Genomic DNA, 19,427 nt, shown 5'->3' on the forward strand with positions numbered 1-19,427 from the left:
AGTTTGTGATGTTACTACACAACAAAACATTTTACTACTTTCTTTTGAGCAGCTGGCTTTGCTCGGGTTTTTGACATTTCCTTGCTGGTAAATGCAGAACTCGGAAAGCTCCGAGCCCGAGAGGGGGCTTAGTTCAGATCTGTGCAAATCTCTCTGGTGCTGTGTCATATTTATTTTAGAAGCCTAGTAGATAGAGATAGCTGCTGCTGCTGCTGTCTGCTGTTCAATAATAGATAACTGCTCATTCCTTTAAAGAAAAAAAAAAAATAGAAAAGCTCACTAGTCATTGTTTCCTGCTGAGAGTTCGGCAAGAGGAAGATATATGAGAATGAAAGCAAGGCCGAGATGGACAGAAGAAGAAAGGATCACGCCGTCGCGCCTCTGAAGTCAAAGTCCGGAGAACAAAATGCCTCACACCAGTGGGCCAGTGTCAGAAAGGAGTCAATTAGTTATCCTTTGGTGGGGGGGAGGAGAGGAAAGACAAATTTATGTTGGTGAGGTTGTGTGAAGATGACTCACTGGGCCTGACACACACACACTCCCTCCTATAGAAGCGCTTTCATCGCTTCATCTCTCTCATGTCCTCCCTCTTCCATCCCCTCTCTCTATCTCTTAACCTCTTTCTGTCGCTCACTCTTTCTGCCGGTGATGAAGTCATGCCACCACGCCCGGCTCTCCCCCTGTGCTCCCCACGCTCGCACGCCTGTTACTACCAAAAGCCATTAACCCTTGGAACCAAGGAGCTGAGGCGGCACGCGGCATCATTCATAAGAAATGAGCTCAGTTTAACACTCGTGGCCAGAGGTGACTTGCTGCTTTCCCTTCGATGGCATGAAAAGCAGGGCAGCGGCGGTGGCCAAGCATTAACTTTCCTGCACGATTCACTTTTTTTCCCCTTGAGATTCTCGGTCAGTGGGATTCTGCAATTGAAGGGGTGTTAAATCCTTGATAGCAAAGTTTATCTTGTGCAGCTGTTGAACACACTATAGACATCTAGGCTTGGCTGATTCTCACTTGAGGTTGCGCTGATTTATCAGTCTTGCAGGCGCTGCCACAAGTCCCATGACAACCTGTGGAGAGCTTGTTTTAAAGAGTATGTATTTAATTTTTAAAAAATCGTTATTCATCTAAAGGGTTTAAAAAACGGTAAAGAAAACAACATTTTTTGCTTGATTTAATGAATAAAAAGTGAGCTAGTGACAAAGATCGTTGGGCAGGTTATCATATTATAGAACTAAAGAAAATAGAGACGCACCAGGTGGAAGCTGTGGCTGAATATAGTACTCAAGAAATAGGAATGTAATTTCTAAAAGGTCTGTGCTCATCTGAGCTTCACAGCTAACTGAATTAAACGTACAGTCGAGGCACGCAGTGTGCTCACCACTTTTGTGTGTTTAGTATGTGGGTCGGAGTGAATGTGGATAGAAAAAACATACTATGAGTTGTGAAGGAATAACGGGATACATTTAAGTTGAGCACCAAAGACAAATGATCCGGCATGACATTCTCATAATAAATCAGACAAAATACTGCAAATAATAATTTCTGCATTTGTGCGATTGAAATGAATTGAAATGACGCGGTTTTAAAGATTTGGCCTAAATAATTTTGGAGTGAATGAGCCTTAACATGATGACACCGTGTCACCTGTGAAACCCCTTTTTTTTTATAAAAGGGAACATTATCAGTGATGTGCTATTTTGCAAAACTTGCCGTGAGAGAAAACTTGACGTGCTGAAACAATATTGCCTGCGTCTGCCAGCCATCTGCGGCTCCATATTATCCTTATTGTCTGTTCATAATAGAACCCCACAAAGCAATGGTGCCTCTTTTTGTCAGAACCGAAGATGCTTTTTTTTTTTCTTCTTTCCTTCACAGGAAACTGTCACTGGACACCGTCTCCGTTTACATTCGCAGTGAGATCTGCAGCAATCGATCCATAAACTGTGAGCAGCTAATGTGCAGCTTCTTGGCCGTGCAGTAAGGCTAATTAAAACATGGAGTGTAAGTTAAGATCAATAACAGGCTGTCGAGCTTTATTTTGGAGGCTGGATGGTATGAAGCTTGGGATATCTTCATCTCTGATGCAACACGTCTTGAAGTTGATATTCATTTTTGGTTTAACTGGCTCATATATTTATTTGAAGTTTCAGGATGCAGACACAGGTTTGCTGTGTTCTTAAAAAGATGTAAATTGTTCATTTGGCCATGAATTAATGCATAATGAGTGTGAGTGTAGTTTTTTTTAAAGGTTCACTAATGTTTGTTTATTTTGATCATGGTTAGAGCCACACCCAGGGGCAGAGATGGGCTCAATGTCTTGTGCACCTAATTAAATATTCCATCCATCCGCTGTCTTGACAACTTGTCCAAATGAGGGTCTCGAAAGAATGAAGATGCACCCTTTGGTCAGTTCACCAGTCTATCACAGTTTCATCCAAAAGTGAAGAAAAATCATTTTAAGCCTAGTTATGTCCAGCAACTTGAAAAAGTGTCACAAAAAGAAGGAAACTGATGTTGTGTCACTCAGAGTGGTTTCAGCTCAGAGCAAGTAACAGTACAGTATACTATATTACCAAAAGTGTTACTTTACACCAGGGGTCCCCAATCCCAGTCCACGAGGGCTGGGATTGGGACATATCTAAACCCAGCAGGTTTTAGATGTGTCCTTGATCCATCACAGCTGATGTAAATGGATAAATTACCTTCTCAACATGTCTTGAAGTTCTCAGAGGCCTGGTAACGAACTAATCATGTGATTCAGGTGTGTTGACCAAGGGTGAGGTCTAAAACCTGCAGGGACACCGGCCCTCGTGGACTGGGATTGGGGGGCCCTGCTTTACACAGTAATTATTTTTATGTCTCTGATTTGGTACAGATCTCCATCCCATCCCAGTGCCTCAGATCCTCCTCTTCTTTCTGTTCCTTCGTTTCGTCTTCTTACCATGGAGGGCAGGGATTTTAGTTACTTTGCACCTCGACTTTGGAATTCCCTACCCGCTGACCTCAGAAACATCACTTCATTCCCCCTTTTTAAGTTCACCCTGAAAACCCACCTCTTCAAGATAGCCTATTCTATATAACTTCTCCATGCTCTTAAACCTTCTTTTATTATTGTGTTTATTTCCAGTTTTTATGCTTGTCTTATTTGCTCTGTACAATGTCCTTGGGTGTTTTGAAAGGCACTTTTGTTAGGATGCCTGGGTCGTTGACCCAGGGGTTTTGAGTTTATTATATTATTTATACTTTCTAGTCTTTGGTTTCTTTGAGTTCTGTCTTATAGTTTATGTCTCTGTCTTCTCTAGCTGCTCTGTCTCCCCTGTCAGCTGTATCCCCTTGTCTAGTTCGCGTCTCTGTGTGTCCTTAGTGGCTATATCCCCGTGTCCAGTCAGTGTTTGTGTCTGCCCTGGTCCCACGTCTCTGTTCCCTCTGTTGCAGTGCGTGCGAGTCTGTGTCTTTGTTCAGTCTGTGTTATGTGTTTCCTGTTTTACTTTGAAAGTCCATGTCTGATGTTAATGTGTCTGGTTTTGCTTCCCCTTGTCTCGTTAGGCCTGATTTGCCCCAGCTGTGTTTCCCTCCTGTTACCCCATTCCCTGATTGCTCCCTCTGTGTATTTAAGCCCTGTGTTTCTCTGTGTCCGTGTCGCAGTGTTGGGGAGTAACGGAATACATGTACCGCCGTTACGTATTTAGAATACAAAATATGAGTAACTGTATTCCGTTACAGTTACTGTTTAAAAAGGTGGTATTCAGAATACAGTTACTTTGTTGAAATAAATGGATTACACTGCGGTACTTTCCTGTTTCATTTTGTCGCGGGTCAGGACTGTTTGGGTTTTGTTTGACAGCTACGTTCTTTCGTTCCAGGCGGCAGCGTTACGGTTGCCATGGTTACAGGGCGACGCTCTCTCTCTCTTTCTGCGACTGTGTGTTTCCTGGGTGAGAGAGCGCCTTTTCGTTGTTGTTGTTGTTGTGCTAAGCTAACAGGCAGAATGCTACAAGCATAGCCCTAAAGAATGTAGCATCATGGGCAGTATAGTCCGTGTTGCAGGGAGAATGCACTGCCATACACGTTATGTGTCTGTGAGCGCGAGGAGGGAGAAAAAGGCAAGTGGAAAGGTACGAGTTGTCGTCGAGGAAAAACGGGAGCTGGAAGCATGTAAATATAATAATAACCACTGCAGCCAAGAAGAGTGCCTGACGAGCCCAGTTGTAAGTAAGCTATTAAGACTCGACTGTACACCGTGTTCGTGTTTTCCTCCGAAAACAATAAGTTCCGTTGGAGCAGTCTTTCAACGCCTCTCTCTGTCTCTGCTAGCAAAGTTGACCCACACAACAGAGTAAAGCTATTTTTCGGCTACGAGCCGACAGGGACCCCGCCGTATTAGTCAGAGGTCCCTTTACTACAGTTCGGAGTCGCGGACCTTCAGTAATAGTAATAAATCACACAGCAATAGTACATTCACGTTGTTGTAAAAAGCACGATAATATATTAAGTAATCCAAAGTATTCAGAATACGTTACTCTCATTGAGTAACGTAACGGAATACGTTACAGAATACATTTTGGGGCATGTATTCTGTATTCTGTAACGGAATACATTTTAAAAGTAACCTTCCCAACACTGCCGTGTCGCGATCTACCGTTTACTTTGCTGTGTGTTTTGTCAATCCGCTGGTGTTAGTTTATTTTTGAGTTTTTCCAGTTATGTTATGTTTGCGTTCAGCATTAAAGCTGTTTTGGTTTAAGTTCTGTCTCCGGAGTCTGCACCTTGGGTCCTATCCCTGTCCGCACCTAACAACTTTTAAATAAAATGTATTAATATTATTATTATTATCTGACTACTATAGAGGGTATTAATTAGAGCAATGTTTGTAGCCAATATTTTGACAGACAAAAAGCTGGACGACTTTGGTTCTGGGGCAGGGACCATTCATTTTCCCAAAGAGTCCCACGAGAAACTGAGGTTGTTGTGGAGGACAAGACAAGAAACCTCAGTCGAGGTAAATTCTGTTCAGTGTTGATTTTTATCTCTTTAGAAGCTTATTGGTGCTAACTCACCACAACAATCCCAGTTTTTCATGTGGCTCCTTGGGAAAATGAACTGCCCACCATGGTTCTGGAGACTAGGAGCAAATCTGCCTCAGAGTGCGTGTTTACTATGCTAACTACTATGTTAACTATAGTGTTGGGAAGGTTATTTTAATCTGTATTCCACTACAGATTACAGATTACATGCCCCAAAATGTATTTTGTAACGTATTCTGTTACTTTACTCAATGAGAGTAACGTATTCTGAATACTTTGGATTACTTAATATATTATCAAGCTTTTTGCAACTACATGAATGTACTATTGCTATTTATAGTCTTTAAATGTGCACTATAAATGTGTGTGTATATATATATATATATATATATATATATATAAATATTCCCCTCTCGCCCCTGTGGGTGGTCAATCCTTCAAGCTCGGGTCCTCTACCAGAGGCCTGGGAGCTTGAGGGTCCTGCGCAGTATCTTAGCTGTTCCCAGGACTGCGCTCTTCTGGACAGAGATCTCCGATGTTATTCCCGGGATCTGCTGGAGCCACTTGCCTAGCTTGGGAGTCACCGCACCTAGTGCTCCGATTACCACGGGGACCACCGTTACCTTCACCCTCCACATCCTCTCGAGCTCTTCTCTGAGCCCTTGGTATTTCTCCAGCTTCTCGTGTTCCTTCTTCCTGATATTGCTGTCATTTGGAACCGCTACATCGATCACTACGGCCGTCTTCTTCTGTTTGTCTACCACCACTATGTCCGGTTGGTTAGCCACCACCATTTTGTCCGTCTGTATCTGGAAGTCCCACAGGATCTTAGCTCGGTCATTCTCCACCACCCTTGGGGGCGTCTCCCATTTTGGCCTTGGGACTTCCAGGTTATACTCGGCACAGATGTTCCTGTACACTATGCCGGCCACTTGGTTATGGCGTTCCATGTATGCCTTGCCTGCTAGCATCTTGCACCCTGCTGTTATGTGCTGGATTGTCTCTGGGGCATCTTTACACAGCCTGCACCTGGGGTCTTGCCTGGTGTGATAGACCCCAGCCTCTATGGATCTTGTACTCAGAGCTTGTTCTTGTGCTGCCATGATTAGTGCCTCTGTGCTGTCTTTCAGTCCAGCTTTGTCCAGCCAATGGTAGGATTTCTGGATATCAGCCACCTCCTCTATCTGCCGGTGGTACATACCGTGCAGGGGCCTGTCCTTCCATGATGGTTCCTCGTCTCCCTCCTCTTTCTTGGGTTTCTGCTGCCTGAGGTATTCACTGAGCACTCGGTCAGTTGGGGCCATCTTCCCAATGTATTCTTGGATGTTCGTTGTCTCATCCTGGACTGTGGTGCTGACACTCACCAGTCCCCGGCCCCCTTCCTTCTGCTTAGCGTACAGCCTCAGGGTGCTGGACTTGGGGTGAAACCCTCCATGCATGGTAAGGAGCTTTCTTGTCTTTATGTCAGTGGCTTCTATCTCCTCCTTTGGCCAGCCTATTACCCCAGCAGGGTACCTGATCACGGGCAGGGCGTACGTGTTGATGGCCCGGATCTTGTTCTTACCATTCAGCTGATTCCTCAGGACTTGCCTGACCCTCTGCAGGTACTTGGTGGTTGCAGCCTTTCTAGCGGCCTCTTCATGGTTCCCATTTGCCTGCGGGATCCCCAGGTACTTGTAACTGTCCTCTATGTCTGCAATGTTGCCTTCTGGTAGTTCAATCCCCTCAGTTCTGACTACCTTCCCTCTCTTTGTTACCATCCAACTACACTTCTCCAGTCCGAACGACATTCCAATGTCATTGCTGTATAGCCTGGTAGTGTGGATCAGTGAATCGATGTCTCGTTCACTCTTGGCATACAGCTTGATGTCATCCATGTACAGGAGGTGGCTGACAACTGCTCCGTTCCGTAGTCGGTATCCGTAGCCAGTCTTGTTAATGATCTCGCTGAGGGGGTTCAGGCCTATGCAGAACAGCAGTGGGGACAGAGCATCTCCTTGGTAGATCCCACACTTGATGGTGACTTGTGCTATGGGCTTGGAGTTGGCCTCTAGTGTTGTACGCCACATCCCCATTGAGTTCCTGATGAAGGCTCTTAGGGTCCTGCTGATCTTGTACAATTCTAAGCATTCCAGTATCCAGCTGTGGGGCAGCTGGATATATATATATATATATATATATATATATATATATATATATATATATATATATATGTGGGAAAAACTCCTTCCCTTGTAAGAATCATGGTTTCCAGGTTGTCTAAGTGATTAAAATGATAAAGTGACCACACTCTACACTGCTACAAACACGAGCAATCGTGTTTACAGACAGAAAGAAAATGATACCAAGGGGTGGCTGAAGAGGTTTGCGGAGTCCTGTATTTGTTGGTACAGTCCAGCTGCTGTGATGGGATTTGCGTTATCCCTTAACTGTAGAGGCTGTTTTACAGAGCATACCGATACATAGAAGCTGATTAGCTGTAGGGAAATTTGACTTTAATATTTAGGTGGGTGTTATATATATGGAGTTTATTTTAATTATATTTTACTTGCAGGCCACCTTTTATTGTAATCAAATTTCATTCTCTGTCACTTAGCTACGGTTAAAAGGGTTTATGTCAATTACGCTCCTGGTGTGTATTCACGGCACTCATTAGCAATTTGCCATAGCACCTGTGCTGTTAATGTGTTTCGTATGAATTGACGGGGCTCTCACTGCTCTGAATAATAGACTGCAGCAGACTCTGTCAGGTAATAGGTTTCTTTTACATGTGACTCTAGCTTTAAATGTCTTTCAATTTACCCCACATTGTGGGTTTTGAGATTTTTGTGAATATTTTTGTCAGCTCAGCCCCTTTAAATACCTCCAGTGCTCTGAGGGAAAGTGCTCTGCATCATTCAGATTCACAGGTTATAAACTTCCCCGTTAATCAACAAAGAGTCAAAGTCAAAAACATGAATCACTCACATTTTTAAAGTAAAATAAAATAAAATTCACTTAGTCTGCTGGTATAAAAAGAAAAACTCATTATAAACTTTTATTATCTTTTTTTTTATTATGTCTTGTCTTCTGTAATCTCCTGAGAAATGCATCTTACACTACAACAGGTACAATTTAGACCTAATGTTGCCTCCAGCAGTAAACATTTAACCAAGAATATCAAGCACTTTGATTACCATTACTGCAGCCTGAGTAGACTTAATTTAAACATTATGCAACTGTTCAACTGTTATCTTCTTTTATTGAGTTTGGGCTTCCACAAAGTCCTCCGAACTATGTATAAAACTATGAAAAACAGTGAACTCAACCATATCCTTAAAAAAATCTCCTCATTAAAACTAAATATACAGCAAACTGGTGAAGTGGCGATGAAGGTGACAACATATGGAAATTACTATGTTATATTGTTATCCCACTATTAAAGTGTGAGAAGGTTACACTGCTTAAAAAAGTCCTTCCAGCACAAACTGTATATACAGAGCAGAAGCTGTACAATACATGTATGGATCACCCCCCCCCACACACACACACACACACACACACACACTGGACGCCCCCAATACACTCAGTTCAGATAAATGGCATCAAGAGTTTTAATAAAAGTGGGAGAAATTAATCGATAATCAGGATGTTTAAACGTAAATGTTGTTAGCATAGCATAGCTCACCTGGCCAAACTTCATAAAAGCTTCTGCTAGCTCTTCTAAAACAATGCAACACTATACAGTGTCTGTGAGCTGTAAATGTAGCCATACATGTAATAAGAAATCTCATTTTCATCTCTGTTTGGATTCAGAAAACAAATTATTTCTATCATTATTATTATTATTATGAGGTGCTCGAGGTTGAGTTTTGTAAGCTAACAGAGCCTAAGTTGTGGGCTTTATGTCATGGTAGGCTAACCTACTGATAATCCATATACAGTATAAAATATAGTTGAAGTCACAGCGAAAGACACACTGTGGAAAACAGTCAGAGATGAATAATAACTAAAGATTTATACTTTCATTGTAATGTCAACAAGTACACATACATTCACTGGCTAACAGCTAGTCGATCACAAATGGTTAACTAATGACTATACCCGGGATAATACTCTTTTTAAATCTACACATCATTTACAAAATATTTGTTTATAAATATTTTGTATTCAACATGAACAGAAACTAGTGACTGAACCTATAAAATCATTAGAAACTATATACCGAGGTCCCACTTTTACACCTACACCCACCCTGGTCATTAAAAAGCATATAATCAGGGCATTTCCACATCCATCTTTTATGTGCCGATGCAATGGATACGTATGCTTCCTTACATGATGTGCTCATCCAAATCTCTGCATGGCAGATCGAAAATATCCTTTCAAGTCCCACAAAGAACTGTATATTAACCCAGCCTGTGACGAACTATCCAGCTTGTGTTCCCCCTCTCACCCTGCATCACCTGTGACTCCAGCAACCCCGAGTCCCAACCTGATAAACTTTAAATTTCCTCTTCATCACAAAACAGAACTGATTTCCAGAAGTCATGGGTTTGAATTGTCTTCTTTATTGACAAACAGTGCATTGTAAATGTAAGAGTCAGAAAGTTTACAGCTACAAACTCACGCACAAAATACAAACATTTTACTGTACACTGAACAGCACTCACACACACATCCACACACACAATATATTACACCCACACGCGCACACAAACACACAAAGATGCACAGGCTTGCGCATATTCACATTAATTTACAGTAGTATAATACATGACAGTGGGATGCTCTGACTATATGAGCAGTAACACCTAGAACGTTATTGTTGGTAAACAGAGAAAGGCAGATGCAGCTGATTATTGAGCTGCTTTTTCTTTTTTCAAGAGAAATAGTACATTACATACATACTAAAAGGTATGGCAAGCAGTTCGAAGGAAAATAAATTACCATGAGAAAAACAACAAAGTGGAAATTTCTGCAGAGGGAGTGTGCACAGCCAGTCTGCGGTTTAAAGAAACACTTTGTGTAAAATGAGATTACAAAGCTCAAAAAGCTTAGGTTGGAACGCAAATATTTATACATTCGGGCAGAAGACATATATTGTCACAGTTTGGGGAAATATGCTCATCAGAATTCTTTGTATTTATGTATTTTTTTCCTTTTTTTCTTTGTTTTTTTTTGCAAAAGACTTTAAAGAGACATTCCCCGTACAAGTTTTTAATTATTTTCTCCTGGATTTGTGAAGTTACACAAATATTTTTGTAATTGAAATACTTCCCCATCATTCCATAACTGCGCCAAATGATGTGGCATCCTTTTGGTGCCTAAGCCAGACAACTTGAAAGTCACAAAAAGAACTCAGTAAAGAAAGGGTCACACATGGGAGTCGAACCCTCGACTCCTGGATGAAAGTCTTGTGGATTGCAGACTTCATCAATCATTTAAATAAGAACGTCTCTTCCCGGAGAGCTTGAAATGCAACTGAAAAGAACTTGCAGTTGTAAGGGAATATATTTTTCCGAGTGAAAGCAAACTCAAATGTGTTTTCAGCTAAGCGCTAACGTTAGCAATTTAATAACGACCCCAAATTATGAGGCTAACTTGCTCATCAGGTATGATAGATGTTCACGGTTTAGTTTAGGTAGCACGCAGCAACAAAGTACAGCTGAGGCTGATGTGAATTACTGCTGTTTCTCACTTATTTGGTTATGAAGAATCGGACAAAATAATCTAATGATGATGCTTTAAATGTAGCAAGATCACTACACAAAATACAACTCATCCCGAGGGGAACGTGAACCAAATTTCATTGTGATCCGCCCAATTCACATAAATAGCAGTTTCTGGTAACCCATAGTTTTGAATATGTCACAGGGGGGCAAGAGGAAAAATCAGAGGACCACCAAAGTCAGCAGACTTTATCTGTTTGGGCCTATTAATTTCTGCTGAGCATCCCAGAAAACCCCCTTCTGCCCTTGCAGTGTGCACAGCCACAGCGAGGTCAGCCTTATGAATCGCTGTGAACGACTGGGCGCGAGGAGCAAAGCAGGTGGAAAAGAGGAAAAGCCCATTACTTCCACAGCTCCGGCATAAATAGTTTGCTGAAAGCCCACAACAAAACAGTGCGGGGGTCTTGTATGTAAAGAATAGGTGCCAATATATCCTTAAGAGATGCAAGTTCAAAACTGCTGGAGAGAGGAGTGCTTCTAACGCAGAACGATTGCTTGCCTTCAAACTCTGAGTGAAAAAGAGACGGTGGAAATGCGGACTGGAAGTGAGCAGTTCAGAGAGGCTGTGGGCATTAGGAGAAGAAGGAGGACAGCTGGGTAGAGCGGAGAGGGAGAGAGAGAGACAAAAAGAGAACGAGTAATCTCTCCACACCCAGCCTCATTTTTATTCAAACACAAGTCAAGCTTTGCCTTTGCTCCTCCACCCCTCTTCCCCACCCCGCTTCTCTCTTCTTCTGCTAATCCTTCCCCTTCCCTTCTTTCCCCTTCTATTACCTATTCCCTTTTACTTTTTCCTCCCCTCTCTTCATAACTCTCACGCTCTCATCTGGTGCCTCACCTACAGTATCTATTACACCAGAGAAAAAGCAGAGGAGAAAGAAAAGCAGCCCAGTCTGACCAGCTTTCAAAAGAAAAAAAGAAAATCTGCAATTAAAAGATAAATCCACCCTAAAGCACTTAGAGGAGACTCACCCTGCATTTCTGGGCCTACTTTGTTGTTTAGGTTTCTACTTTTCTCATTTTTGTGCGTAAGTGGCTAAATATAGTGTGACGGCTACAGTGGAGTCTGAAAGGCAATTTTATCTTAAAGATTTTGCGGTAAATGTCGGGTTTTGATGACAGTTCTGCAGAATAACAGAATGAGGGCTTTTGTCATGTGTGCCTTACAGCAGCACTTACAGCGAGCAGAGCACAATGCATTGCAGCTGCATCAGACGTGGAGTTTTCGCAAACGAGATGGGATGTGGTCACGGATACGTTCACGTGCTCCCAAAACGATCAGGTGCCGCTTTATGTGCAGGCGTGCAAATGTCAACACGACACAAAAGCCCTGTGCAAAATGTATAAATGACAAGTGGCATATCACGTTAAAACAAAAGCAGTTCCAGGTCTGTGTTTTCGTACTTGGTATGCAAAAAAACTGAAGACGAAGAAAAGAATCAAAAAGAGAGTGTGGGTCTGTATTTTCACCAGAGACTTCCTGTCTCTCTGCACACACAAACACAAACACATACGGGCATGCACAGTGGTTCACCATCATCTCAGGTGCCAGTAGCATGAAAAGAAGCGCTACTGTGCAAGAGCGAAGGCAGGGAGTAGTGCTTAGGAGTGTTAACATTGCCTCTGTGTACTCGAGCCAACTGATATGATGAACACTTATTACACTACTGTGCTAATAAATTATTAGGCATTGAAAAGTAGTCTGAATACGAGGCTGCAGCATGACTGCAGCAGCCAGCATCAGCAAACTCTGCATGCAGAAGGAAAACTAGTCACAAGATAACAGGATAACAAGCACTGAGTTTGCTGACTGACTCTGATACAAGCCTTACAGCAGTCCTAAAGTTCCCAATTGGTGTCTTTGGCAATCTTCTGCACATAGGAAGCATCTCAGGCAGTGAGGATGTCTGCTGGCATCAGCAGCAGCCAACAGGTCTGTTATACACAGTTAAAGATGGACGACCACGTCGTCTTTAAACTTTAAATTGAAAACTGGACTGCGTTTGTAAAAAAATGGGGAAAATAATGGGCAAATGTTGCATACACCACTTATACACTGCTCCAAAAATTAAAGGAACGCTTTAAAACACAGCAGATATCAACAGGAGAAATATCATGCTGCATATCTATACTGATATGGACTGGGTAATGTGTTAGAAATGAAAGGATGCCACATCATTTCATGGGAATGAAAATGATCAACCTGCAGAGGGCTGGATTGAAGAATACAACTGACATGAAATTGTGATGTGGAAAGCTGGTCTGCTTTGCAAAACTGTCATTTTGCTGACTCAAAATGGTACTCAGCAGTTTGTTTGGCCCCGTCTGCTTTGTATGCTTGCCTGAAATTGTTGGCGCATGCTGCTAATGAGAAGACGGATGGTGTACTGAAGGGACCTCCTCCCAGACCTGGACCAGGGCGTAGCTGAGCTCCTGGACAGTCTGAAGTGCAACCATGTAGCATCAGCTGAACAGAAAAATTATGTCCCAGAGTTTGTCTGTTGGATTTAGGTCAGGTTATCATGCCGGCAGCAGTGACACTGACCCCAGCCAAATGCAAAACTAGTAAAAAAAAAAAATCCAGAAAGATAAGGAGGGAGAAAATATCCGTCCACCTGTAAAACTATTCCTGTTTTGGGGGTTGTCTCACTGTTGCCCCTCTAGTCCACCTGTTAGTCTCATCAACACCAAAGTAGCTGAAACTGATTAAGAACCCCCTCTACTACTTAACTGGCCAGATTAATAGCCCAGAAGTTTAATGGTCTTGATGCTACACTCTGATTAAAAAGTAGTCCTTCAATTTTTTTGAGCAGTGTACAGCAGTGACAATGTAGCCACGCAAAAAAGCATACCCAACTTGATGATCTATTTAGCTCTAAATGGGACTATAATTTAGTAAATGAACATTGCATTATATTAAATAAGACAGTTTTAGGTACTTTGGCACTGCCTCCACTTTTTATACCCAGTGCCTACCTCTATGTTGTATACACAGTCTGTGGTTTGTAGTAATAACCAACAAAGTCACACATACAGCCATGGCAAGCATAGAGGGGAAAACAAGTCACCATCTGCTCTGCTTCAAACAAGCCATCACACAGGACTCAACAGAGTTCAAAACCCTGTTTAAGGTTATTCTTCCATTTTTTACACTGGCTAGATTCTCAGCACGTAAAATGCTGAGTGGGAGAAGTGTGTGACCCAATGTGCAAGCTTATGACTTGGCAGTGAAGCGTGGTTGGTCCTGGTACGAATCAAACTCGGAGCACAAGATGAGTTCATTTCGTTTCTGCCAGCAGTGTCCCCAGATAGGGCACCTTTAACTGGTTCACACTGACAAGAAATGATCCCATCCGCAGAGCGACGTACGCCAACCAGACTGGGTCTTCTAAATGTCAGCGCTAATTAAACTTCACACGAACACGTATAAAATATCTCCCTCGTCCTGTCTTACACTTATTTTCTGCCGTGCTTTCAGAGCTACTTTGCCACCATCCACGATTAGTTTTCATTTTTAGCAAGCTGTCACTACGCTTCTTCGCTTCTTTGTGCATGCATGCTGATTTTTTTTTTTTTTTTTTGACTATACTCTCTCTTGTTGCTTTTCCAGCAGGCGCACACTCTTCAGACTAGAATTAGTTTCTAATGTGGAACTGGGACACAGCGAGTGTCTTAGGCAAACTTTTCATCTTCAAACTTTTAAAAAGTTGACAGTGAGTGGGAGATATTTTTTTTCATCATTTTATTTTACCATCACATTTCATTGTCTTTGTTTAGTTTAGCTCGGCTCACTTGTGTGTGTGTGTGTGTGTGTGTGTGTGTGTGTGTGTGTGTGTGTGTGTGTGTGTAGAAATAGCAAAAAATGTCAATGATTGACTGTTTCTTTCGAAATAAAAACTTTTCTATAGGAGAGAAAATGAGAAAAATCTAAAACTTAACACAATTTAGCCTCAAGCTAGAATTCAGCATACATTACAGACAGCATAGCTACATATCTGGCTCCTGACTTGTTTACATGCTCTCCTTTCTTTTTTATTATTATGATTTGTTTGTAGGCAACAGATTCAGGGTGGATTAGCTTTTAACTCAGAAACCTGCTTTCACAAACTCCATCTTTAACACTCAAATCATCCTCTTGAGGTTTCTCCAGGTATCCCCTCTGTGGCGAACACTTGTGCTTGAACCAAGACACGCAACGGTATAAACACAAGACGTGTCATAGATCACTTATGCCTTCATTGGGGTTTGGTTTGGTTTTTTCACAAAGACTGACACAGCAACATGTGAAATGGTTCCCAAAACTAACATTTACACTTGCTGAGAAGAAAGAAAAACATGAATCGGAAGAACAGACACACTCGACTACAGATGTTGCATAACGCAGCAAGATGCCTGTCTGTGTTGATAGTTTTCATTTCCTCTGCATGAATTTTGTTTCTTTTTCGTCTATTCTTTTCTTAGGTGGCATTCAATATGAGCTTTTAGGGCGCACTAGTTGTCTCGCTCTTTATTAAACCCCGGAGCCAGGGCTGAAACTGTTTTCTTTCTCTTTTTTTTCCACAGGCATCTATTCACAACGAATTATGCCTCTGAACTACTGACACGCTCCCAGTTGATCTCAATACTTCCTGATAAAATGCTCAATAAGCTGCTGTTGCCAGGCAACAAATGCAATTGCGGGCCGCGCCGTTGGAGTGGAGTTTCGGGGAAACAAGTGCAAACTGAAATGTTTGGAGGTTTTGTTTTTTCTTCTTCTTGGGTTTAAAAAAAAGAAAAGAAAAGCCACAGACCCCTTCAATGTCACAGTGTTCATAAATAAAAAGACTTTGGGGCATCCCAGCAGTGGCGAGCGGTGGTGCGAGACAAACACAAACACAGCATTTTTTTTTTGTTTGTTTTTTTTTTGTTGTAGGAGCCATGCAGCAGTGAAAGCGTGTTAAAAGCAAACAACTGTCACTTCTGTCATCATGAGCCCGAGCTCGCAGCGGATGACAAATAAAATCATAACATCCAATCAGAGGTGCTGATGGGTAATCCGTGCACGCGTGTGACCAGAGGGGTTTTGTTGGGCGGGGTGGTGGTGGTTGGAGGCAGAGCGAGCCTGCTGTTGTTTCACAGCTGGTAATCCGCTCAGCGCTGAGATAAAAGAGATCTCCCAGTGCTTCTCCACCAGTGTGCCCTGTAGTGAGATCAGGCCTTCTTTATATCATATTTTGTTAGGACGAGCTTCAGTATTTAGAAAAAAAAAAGATAAATAAGTCACCAGTTTTGCCTCTTCACTGAAAGCATGTGGTATTTCACTGTATCTCTTCTTGTTTGATCTCTTTATCTCTTCTCTGACACTGAAAAGGTTGCCGTCTGCAGATGAGGAACACGGATAGGTCATTTCCTGTCATTTCATCTGCAAACTGACGCGGCGGTATTAATCGGAGATGTCAATCGGGAAATGAGACTGTCAAAACGGGCTCTGACGGCAACGTGTCCGGCAGCCGGCGAATAAGAAAAATGAATGAAAACAAAGAGTCCTGCATGGCTGCCTGCTGCTGAGCGATGAATGCCACCTGGATGGCGGCCATGACAAAGTTTAGACGGGAAGATCTGTTTCCACGCGTGGACAGAACATGAGCGTTGGATTTCTGGTTGGTTTTGTGCTTGGCTGGCAGGCGGCTTTAGGATTTGCAGCCAAATCACAAGAACACTGGATACCTTTGGTGTCTTTTAAAGATTCTCTGGACACCGCGGCGCTTTCACAACAGGTGCAATCTCGATAACTGGTAATGACACAGTACCCACAGTCTTAAGCTGCTTTATTCTTCTGCGCCACCAAGCATGCATGCGCTTTGATTCCTGGCTCAGAAAAGAGAGACATACCACTATGGTTTGAATATTTCTAATTGGCTTTACTCAGTGGGCATTTGTGCTGATTGTGAAACATCATCCATTATGAGTTCTCTGTGAATTAAGTACTTTAAGTAGGCCAGGCCCTGGTAGCACTTTCACTGAAAGAGTTTATCTTTTCATGGCTGCATGGAAAGTACAAAAAAAAAAAGAAGGAGAAGAAAAAAACCAGAACACTGAAACCTATTTTCTTTCTTTTTTTGTTTGCAGTCCACAGCACTTCAGAATTTGCTCCAGTGATGATTCAGGCGGGGAAGAGAATCGTTGAGAAGTCACAAATACTCCAGCGACACTGAACTGTCTGTTGCTGTTAGCGAACGCAAACGCTAATGAGCAAATAGGAAAGAAATATCCCGTATCACAAATATGTACAAACTCTTCAATATGAAGATAGCTTTTTTTTTATTAAAAAAGGTCCCCTTTAAACGGTTGGCTCTTGTCAGGATTCAGATGGTAGCAATTTTTCAGGAACACGCTGAAGTAGTCTCTGGATTTAACAAGCCTGCTCGCGCGTCTCGTCTCTTAAAACCCTTTTTGTCAGTCTTTTGGTCCGGTTTGTGCCCCTTCATATAAACGTCTGCTCAGCCACTTCTTTCTTCAAAGCAGAGTGTTTTGTGTCCTCATGAAAAAAAACAAAAACAAAACAATCTTCCTTTAATTCAAGATGGTTTAAATGGTCTGTAGATTTCAGTGATAGCATTCACAGTTACGCTGGCATGTGGAAAAAGGGGGGTAATGATTTTAGAGCCTCATGCTCAGTAAGTTTTCCTTTTTTCCCCACTTATTTTTGTTTTTACTCTTTGTGAGAATAATGCATCTACACTGAATTTCTCCCAGGAGCCATTTTCGTTTTGGAAGCTAAATGGCATAAAAGAAGTCCATCCTGTCACTGGGGGACGGATCTGTCCATGCAGACACACAAATGGCTAACGATGATTTTTTGAAAGCGCGTGAAGTGATTGAGATCTCCAAAAGCAGCAAACTTAATTGTATGAGCTTAAAAACTGAAGTATAGGACAGCCTGCTCGCTCACAGACTGCACCCAGGTCAAGTGTTTCCCCCGTGTGGCTACACGGATTCGGTGGGAGACTGATCATCGGCTTGGTGCCTCATTAGCTGCACGCTGGTCAGGATCTTCTTCTGGTGTCCAGCTAGAGACACTCCGATCCTCTGCAGATCTCTGGGAAGACAGAGATACGGATATGAGGTTTTGTCTTCATAACAACAATCAAATATAAATTGAACACTCCATGTAGTACACCATTTACAAAATCAGTGTTGTGTGTGAATGTGTGTGTGAATGGGTGGATGACTGGATGTGTAAAGCGCTTTGGGGTCCTTAAGGACTAGTAAAGCGCTATACAAATACAGGCCATTTACCATTTTACCATCCTAGGCCCTCTGCTACACCTGACCCACCTCCCGCTTCCTGTGTTTACTGTCACTACCCAAAAAAGGCACAAAAAAATCAATTTTTATATGGTTATCATTGGAACTGCTGTCTGTAGGATTGTAAACCAGGAAATCAACACTACAGTAAACATGAGCAGCGCTTTAACTGGCCAAGAAAAGGTGCCAGTGCTCACAACAGCTTGAACATGTAGTAGAGTCTGTTTGTAACTGCTACAGATTAGTAGCTTGTGTTTAACTAACAGGGAAGATACAGGAGAGGCCATCACTGAGTTATAAAGTGGGTGTGACTAAGGTGTAGGGGCACCCATCCTTGTAGGCACGATTGTCATAGCAACAACAACCACTCACTGACAAGCTTCAATAAACTGCTAGCATCAACTAAGCTAGCTCTAGCTCAGTTAATGCTAATGGCTCACCACAACTATCAACTTCGGCTACACTTTGATATTGAAATGGACCTCGCTCTCGGGATTTGTAAAGCGATTTGAATGGCTGGAGGATCTGAATAAATGTGACTGGACTGGAAAAACTTTTTTTTTTCAGGATTCAGCATGAACACCACAAAAAGAGCAAAGCAATGAATTCACAATTCAGTTCTGTAACGCATGACGTCACCCCATTGAAAGTGAATGACAGGCCAGAGTGTCGAAGCCTAAACCGCAATACACAAATCCTGCCTCAGTGCAGTGCCGAGTTGTTTCGATGAGCAGCTCTTATATTTTTGCTAAAAGTGGTTGTCAGTCAGGAATTGTTGCTGCCTGCTCCAGTCTGTGCGTGGGTGCAGGGGCACACATACACAAACACGGGCATGTTTGTGGGTTAACTTTGAAAGGACATTTATTGACATTAATGCATTCTCATGTCTCTTGCTTCTAGTTTAACTACCGCAACTGAGTGCCACACTATTATCCGAACTGTAACCTAAACCGGCTTTAACCTTAAAACTAAAACCTGTAACCTAAAAAAATATTAACAAACTTTGAAGAGGTGCTGATCCGAGCCAAACTGGTTTTCACAAAGATGAGTGGAGAAGTCCAAACTATATTTTTGACTAAGTTCTTATGTAAGGATGGCTTTGGTTTTCTGTAACAAATAACAGATTGTGGGTTGCATAAAGCTGCAACCCACAATCTGCCCGTTCTGTGCAGCCACAGTTTGAACTGGCACAATCACACACAACATTCAGTGAGTGTATCCTTAGAGCTGTCCTCCTTTCAGTACAGTAGCTTTGTGATTGCTTGCATGTTTGGCGATATCTGTAAGTGTTAGCTGTTAAGAAAAAACAGCCCTGGTTTAGACACACTCTGAATGTTTACTGCATTAGCATATACTGTGTAATAACTTCCTTTCTTAATTCGATAAATAGGTACACCATCCA

At 42.3% G+C, this 19,427-nt stretch overlaps 1 protein-coding gene across 2 annotated transcripts in view; it reads right to left on the reverse strand.

The window, feature by feature from the left end:
- Positions 1-9,557: 9,557 nt before the first annotated feature.
- The window catches only part of LOC101470646 (ephrin type-B receptor 1), a 145,863-nt gene continuing 135,993 nt past the window's right edge, over positions 9,558-19,427 (reverse strand). The window contains exons 20-21 of one of the 2 annotated variants that reach the window (XR_013093803.1): positions 15,089-17,816; positions 9,558-15,055 (exon numbers count right to left, since the gene is read on the reverse strand). Coding sequence is in view for 1 of the 2 variants with exons in the window: in XM_004562113.4 (XP_004562170.1) it covers positions 17,705-17,816 (112 nt within the window). In the remaining variant the exon portion in view is untranslated. Of the gene's footprint in view, positions 17,817-19,427 lie in introns of both variants that reach the window. The other variant, XM_004562113.4, reaches the window with a different exon arrangement.

Source organism: Maylandia zebra, linkage group LG17 (genome assembly GCF_041146795.1).
Source record: "Maylandia zebra isolate NMK-2024a linkage group LG17, Mzebra_GT3a, whole genome shotgun sequence".
NCBI lineage: Eukaryota > Metazoa > Chordata > Actinopteri > Cichliformes > Cichlidae > Maylandia > Maylandia zebra.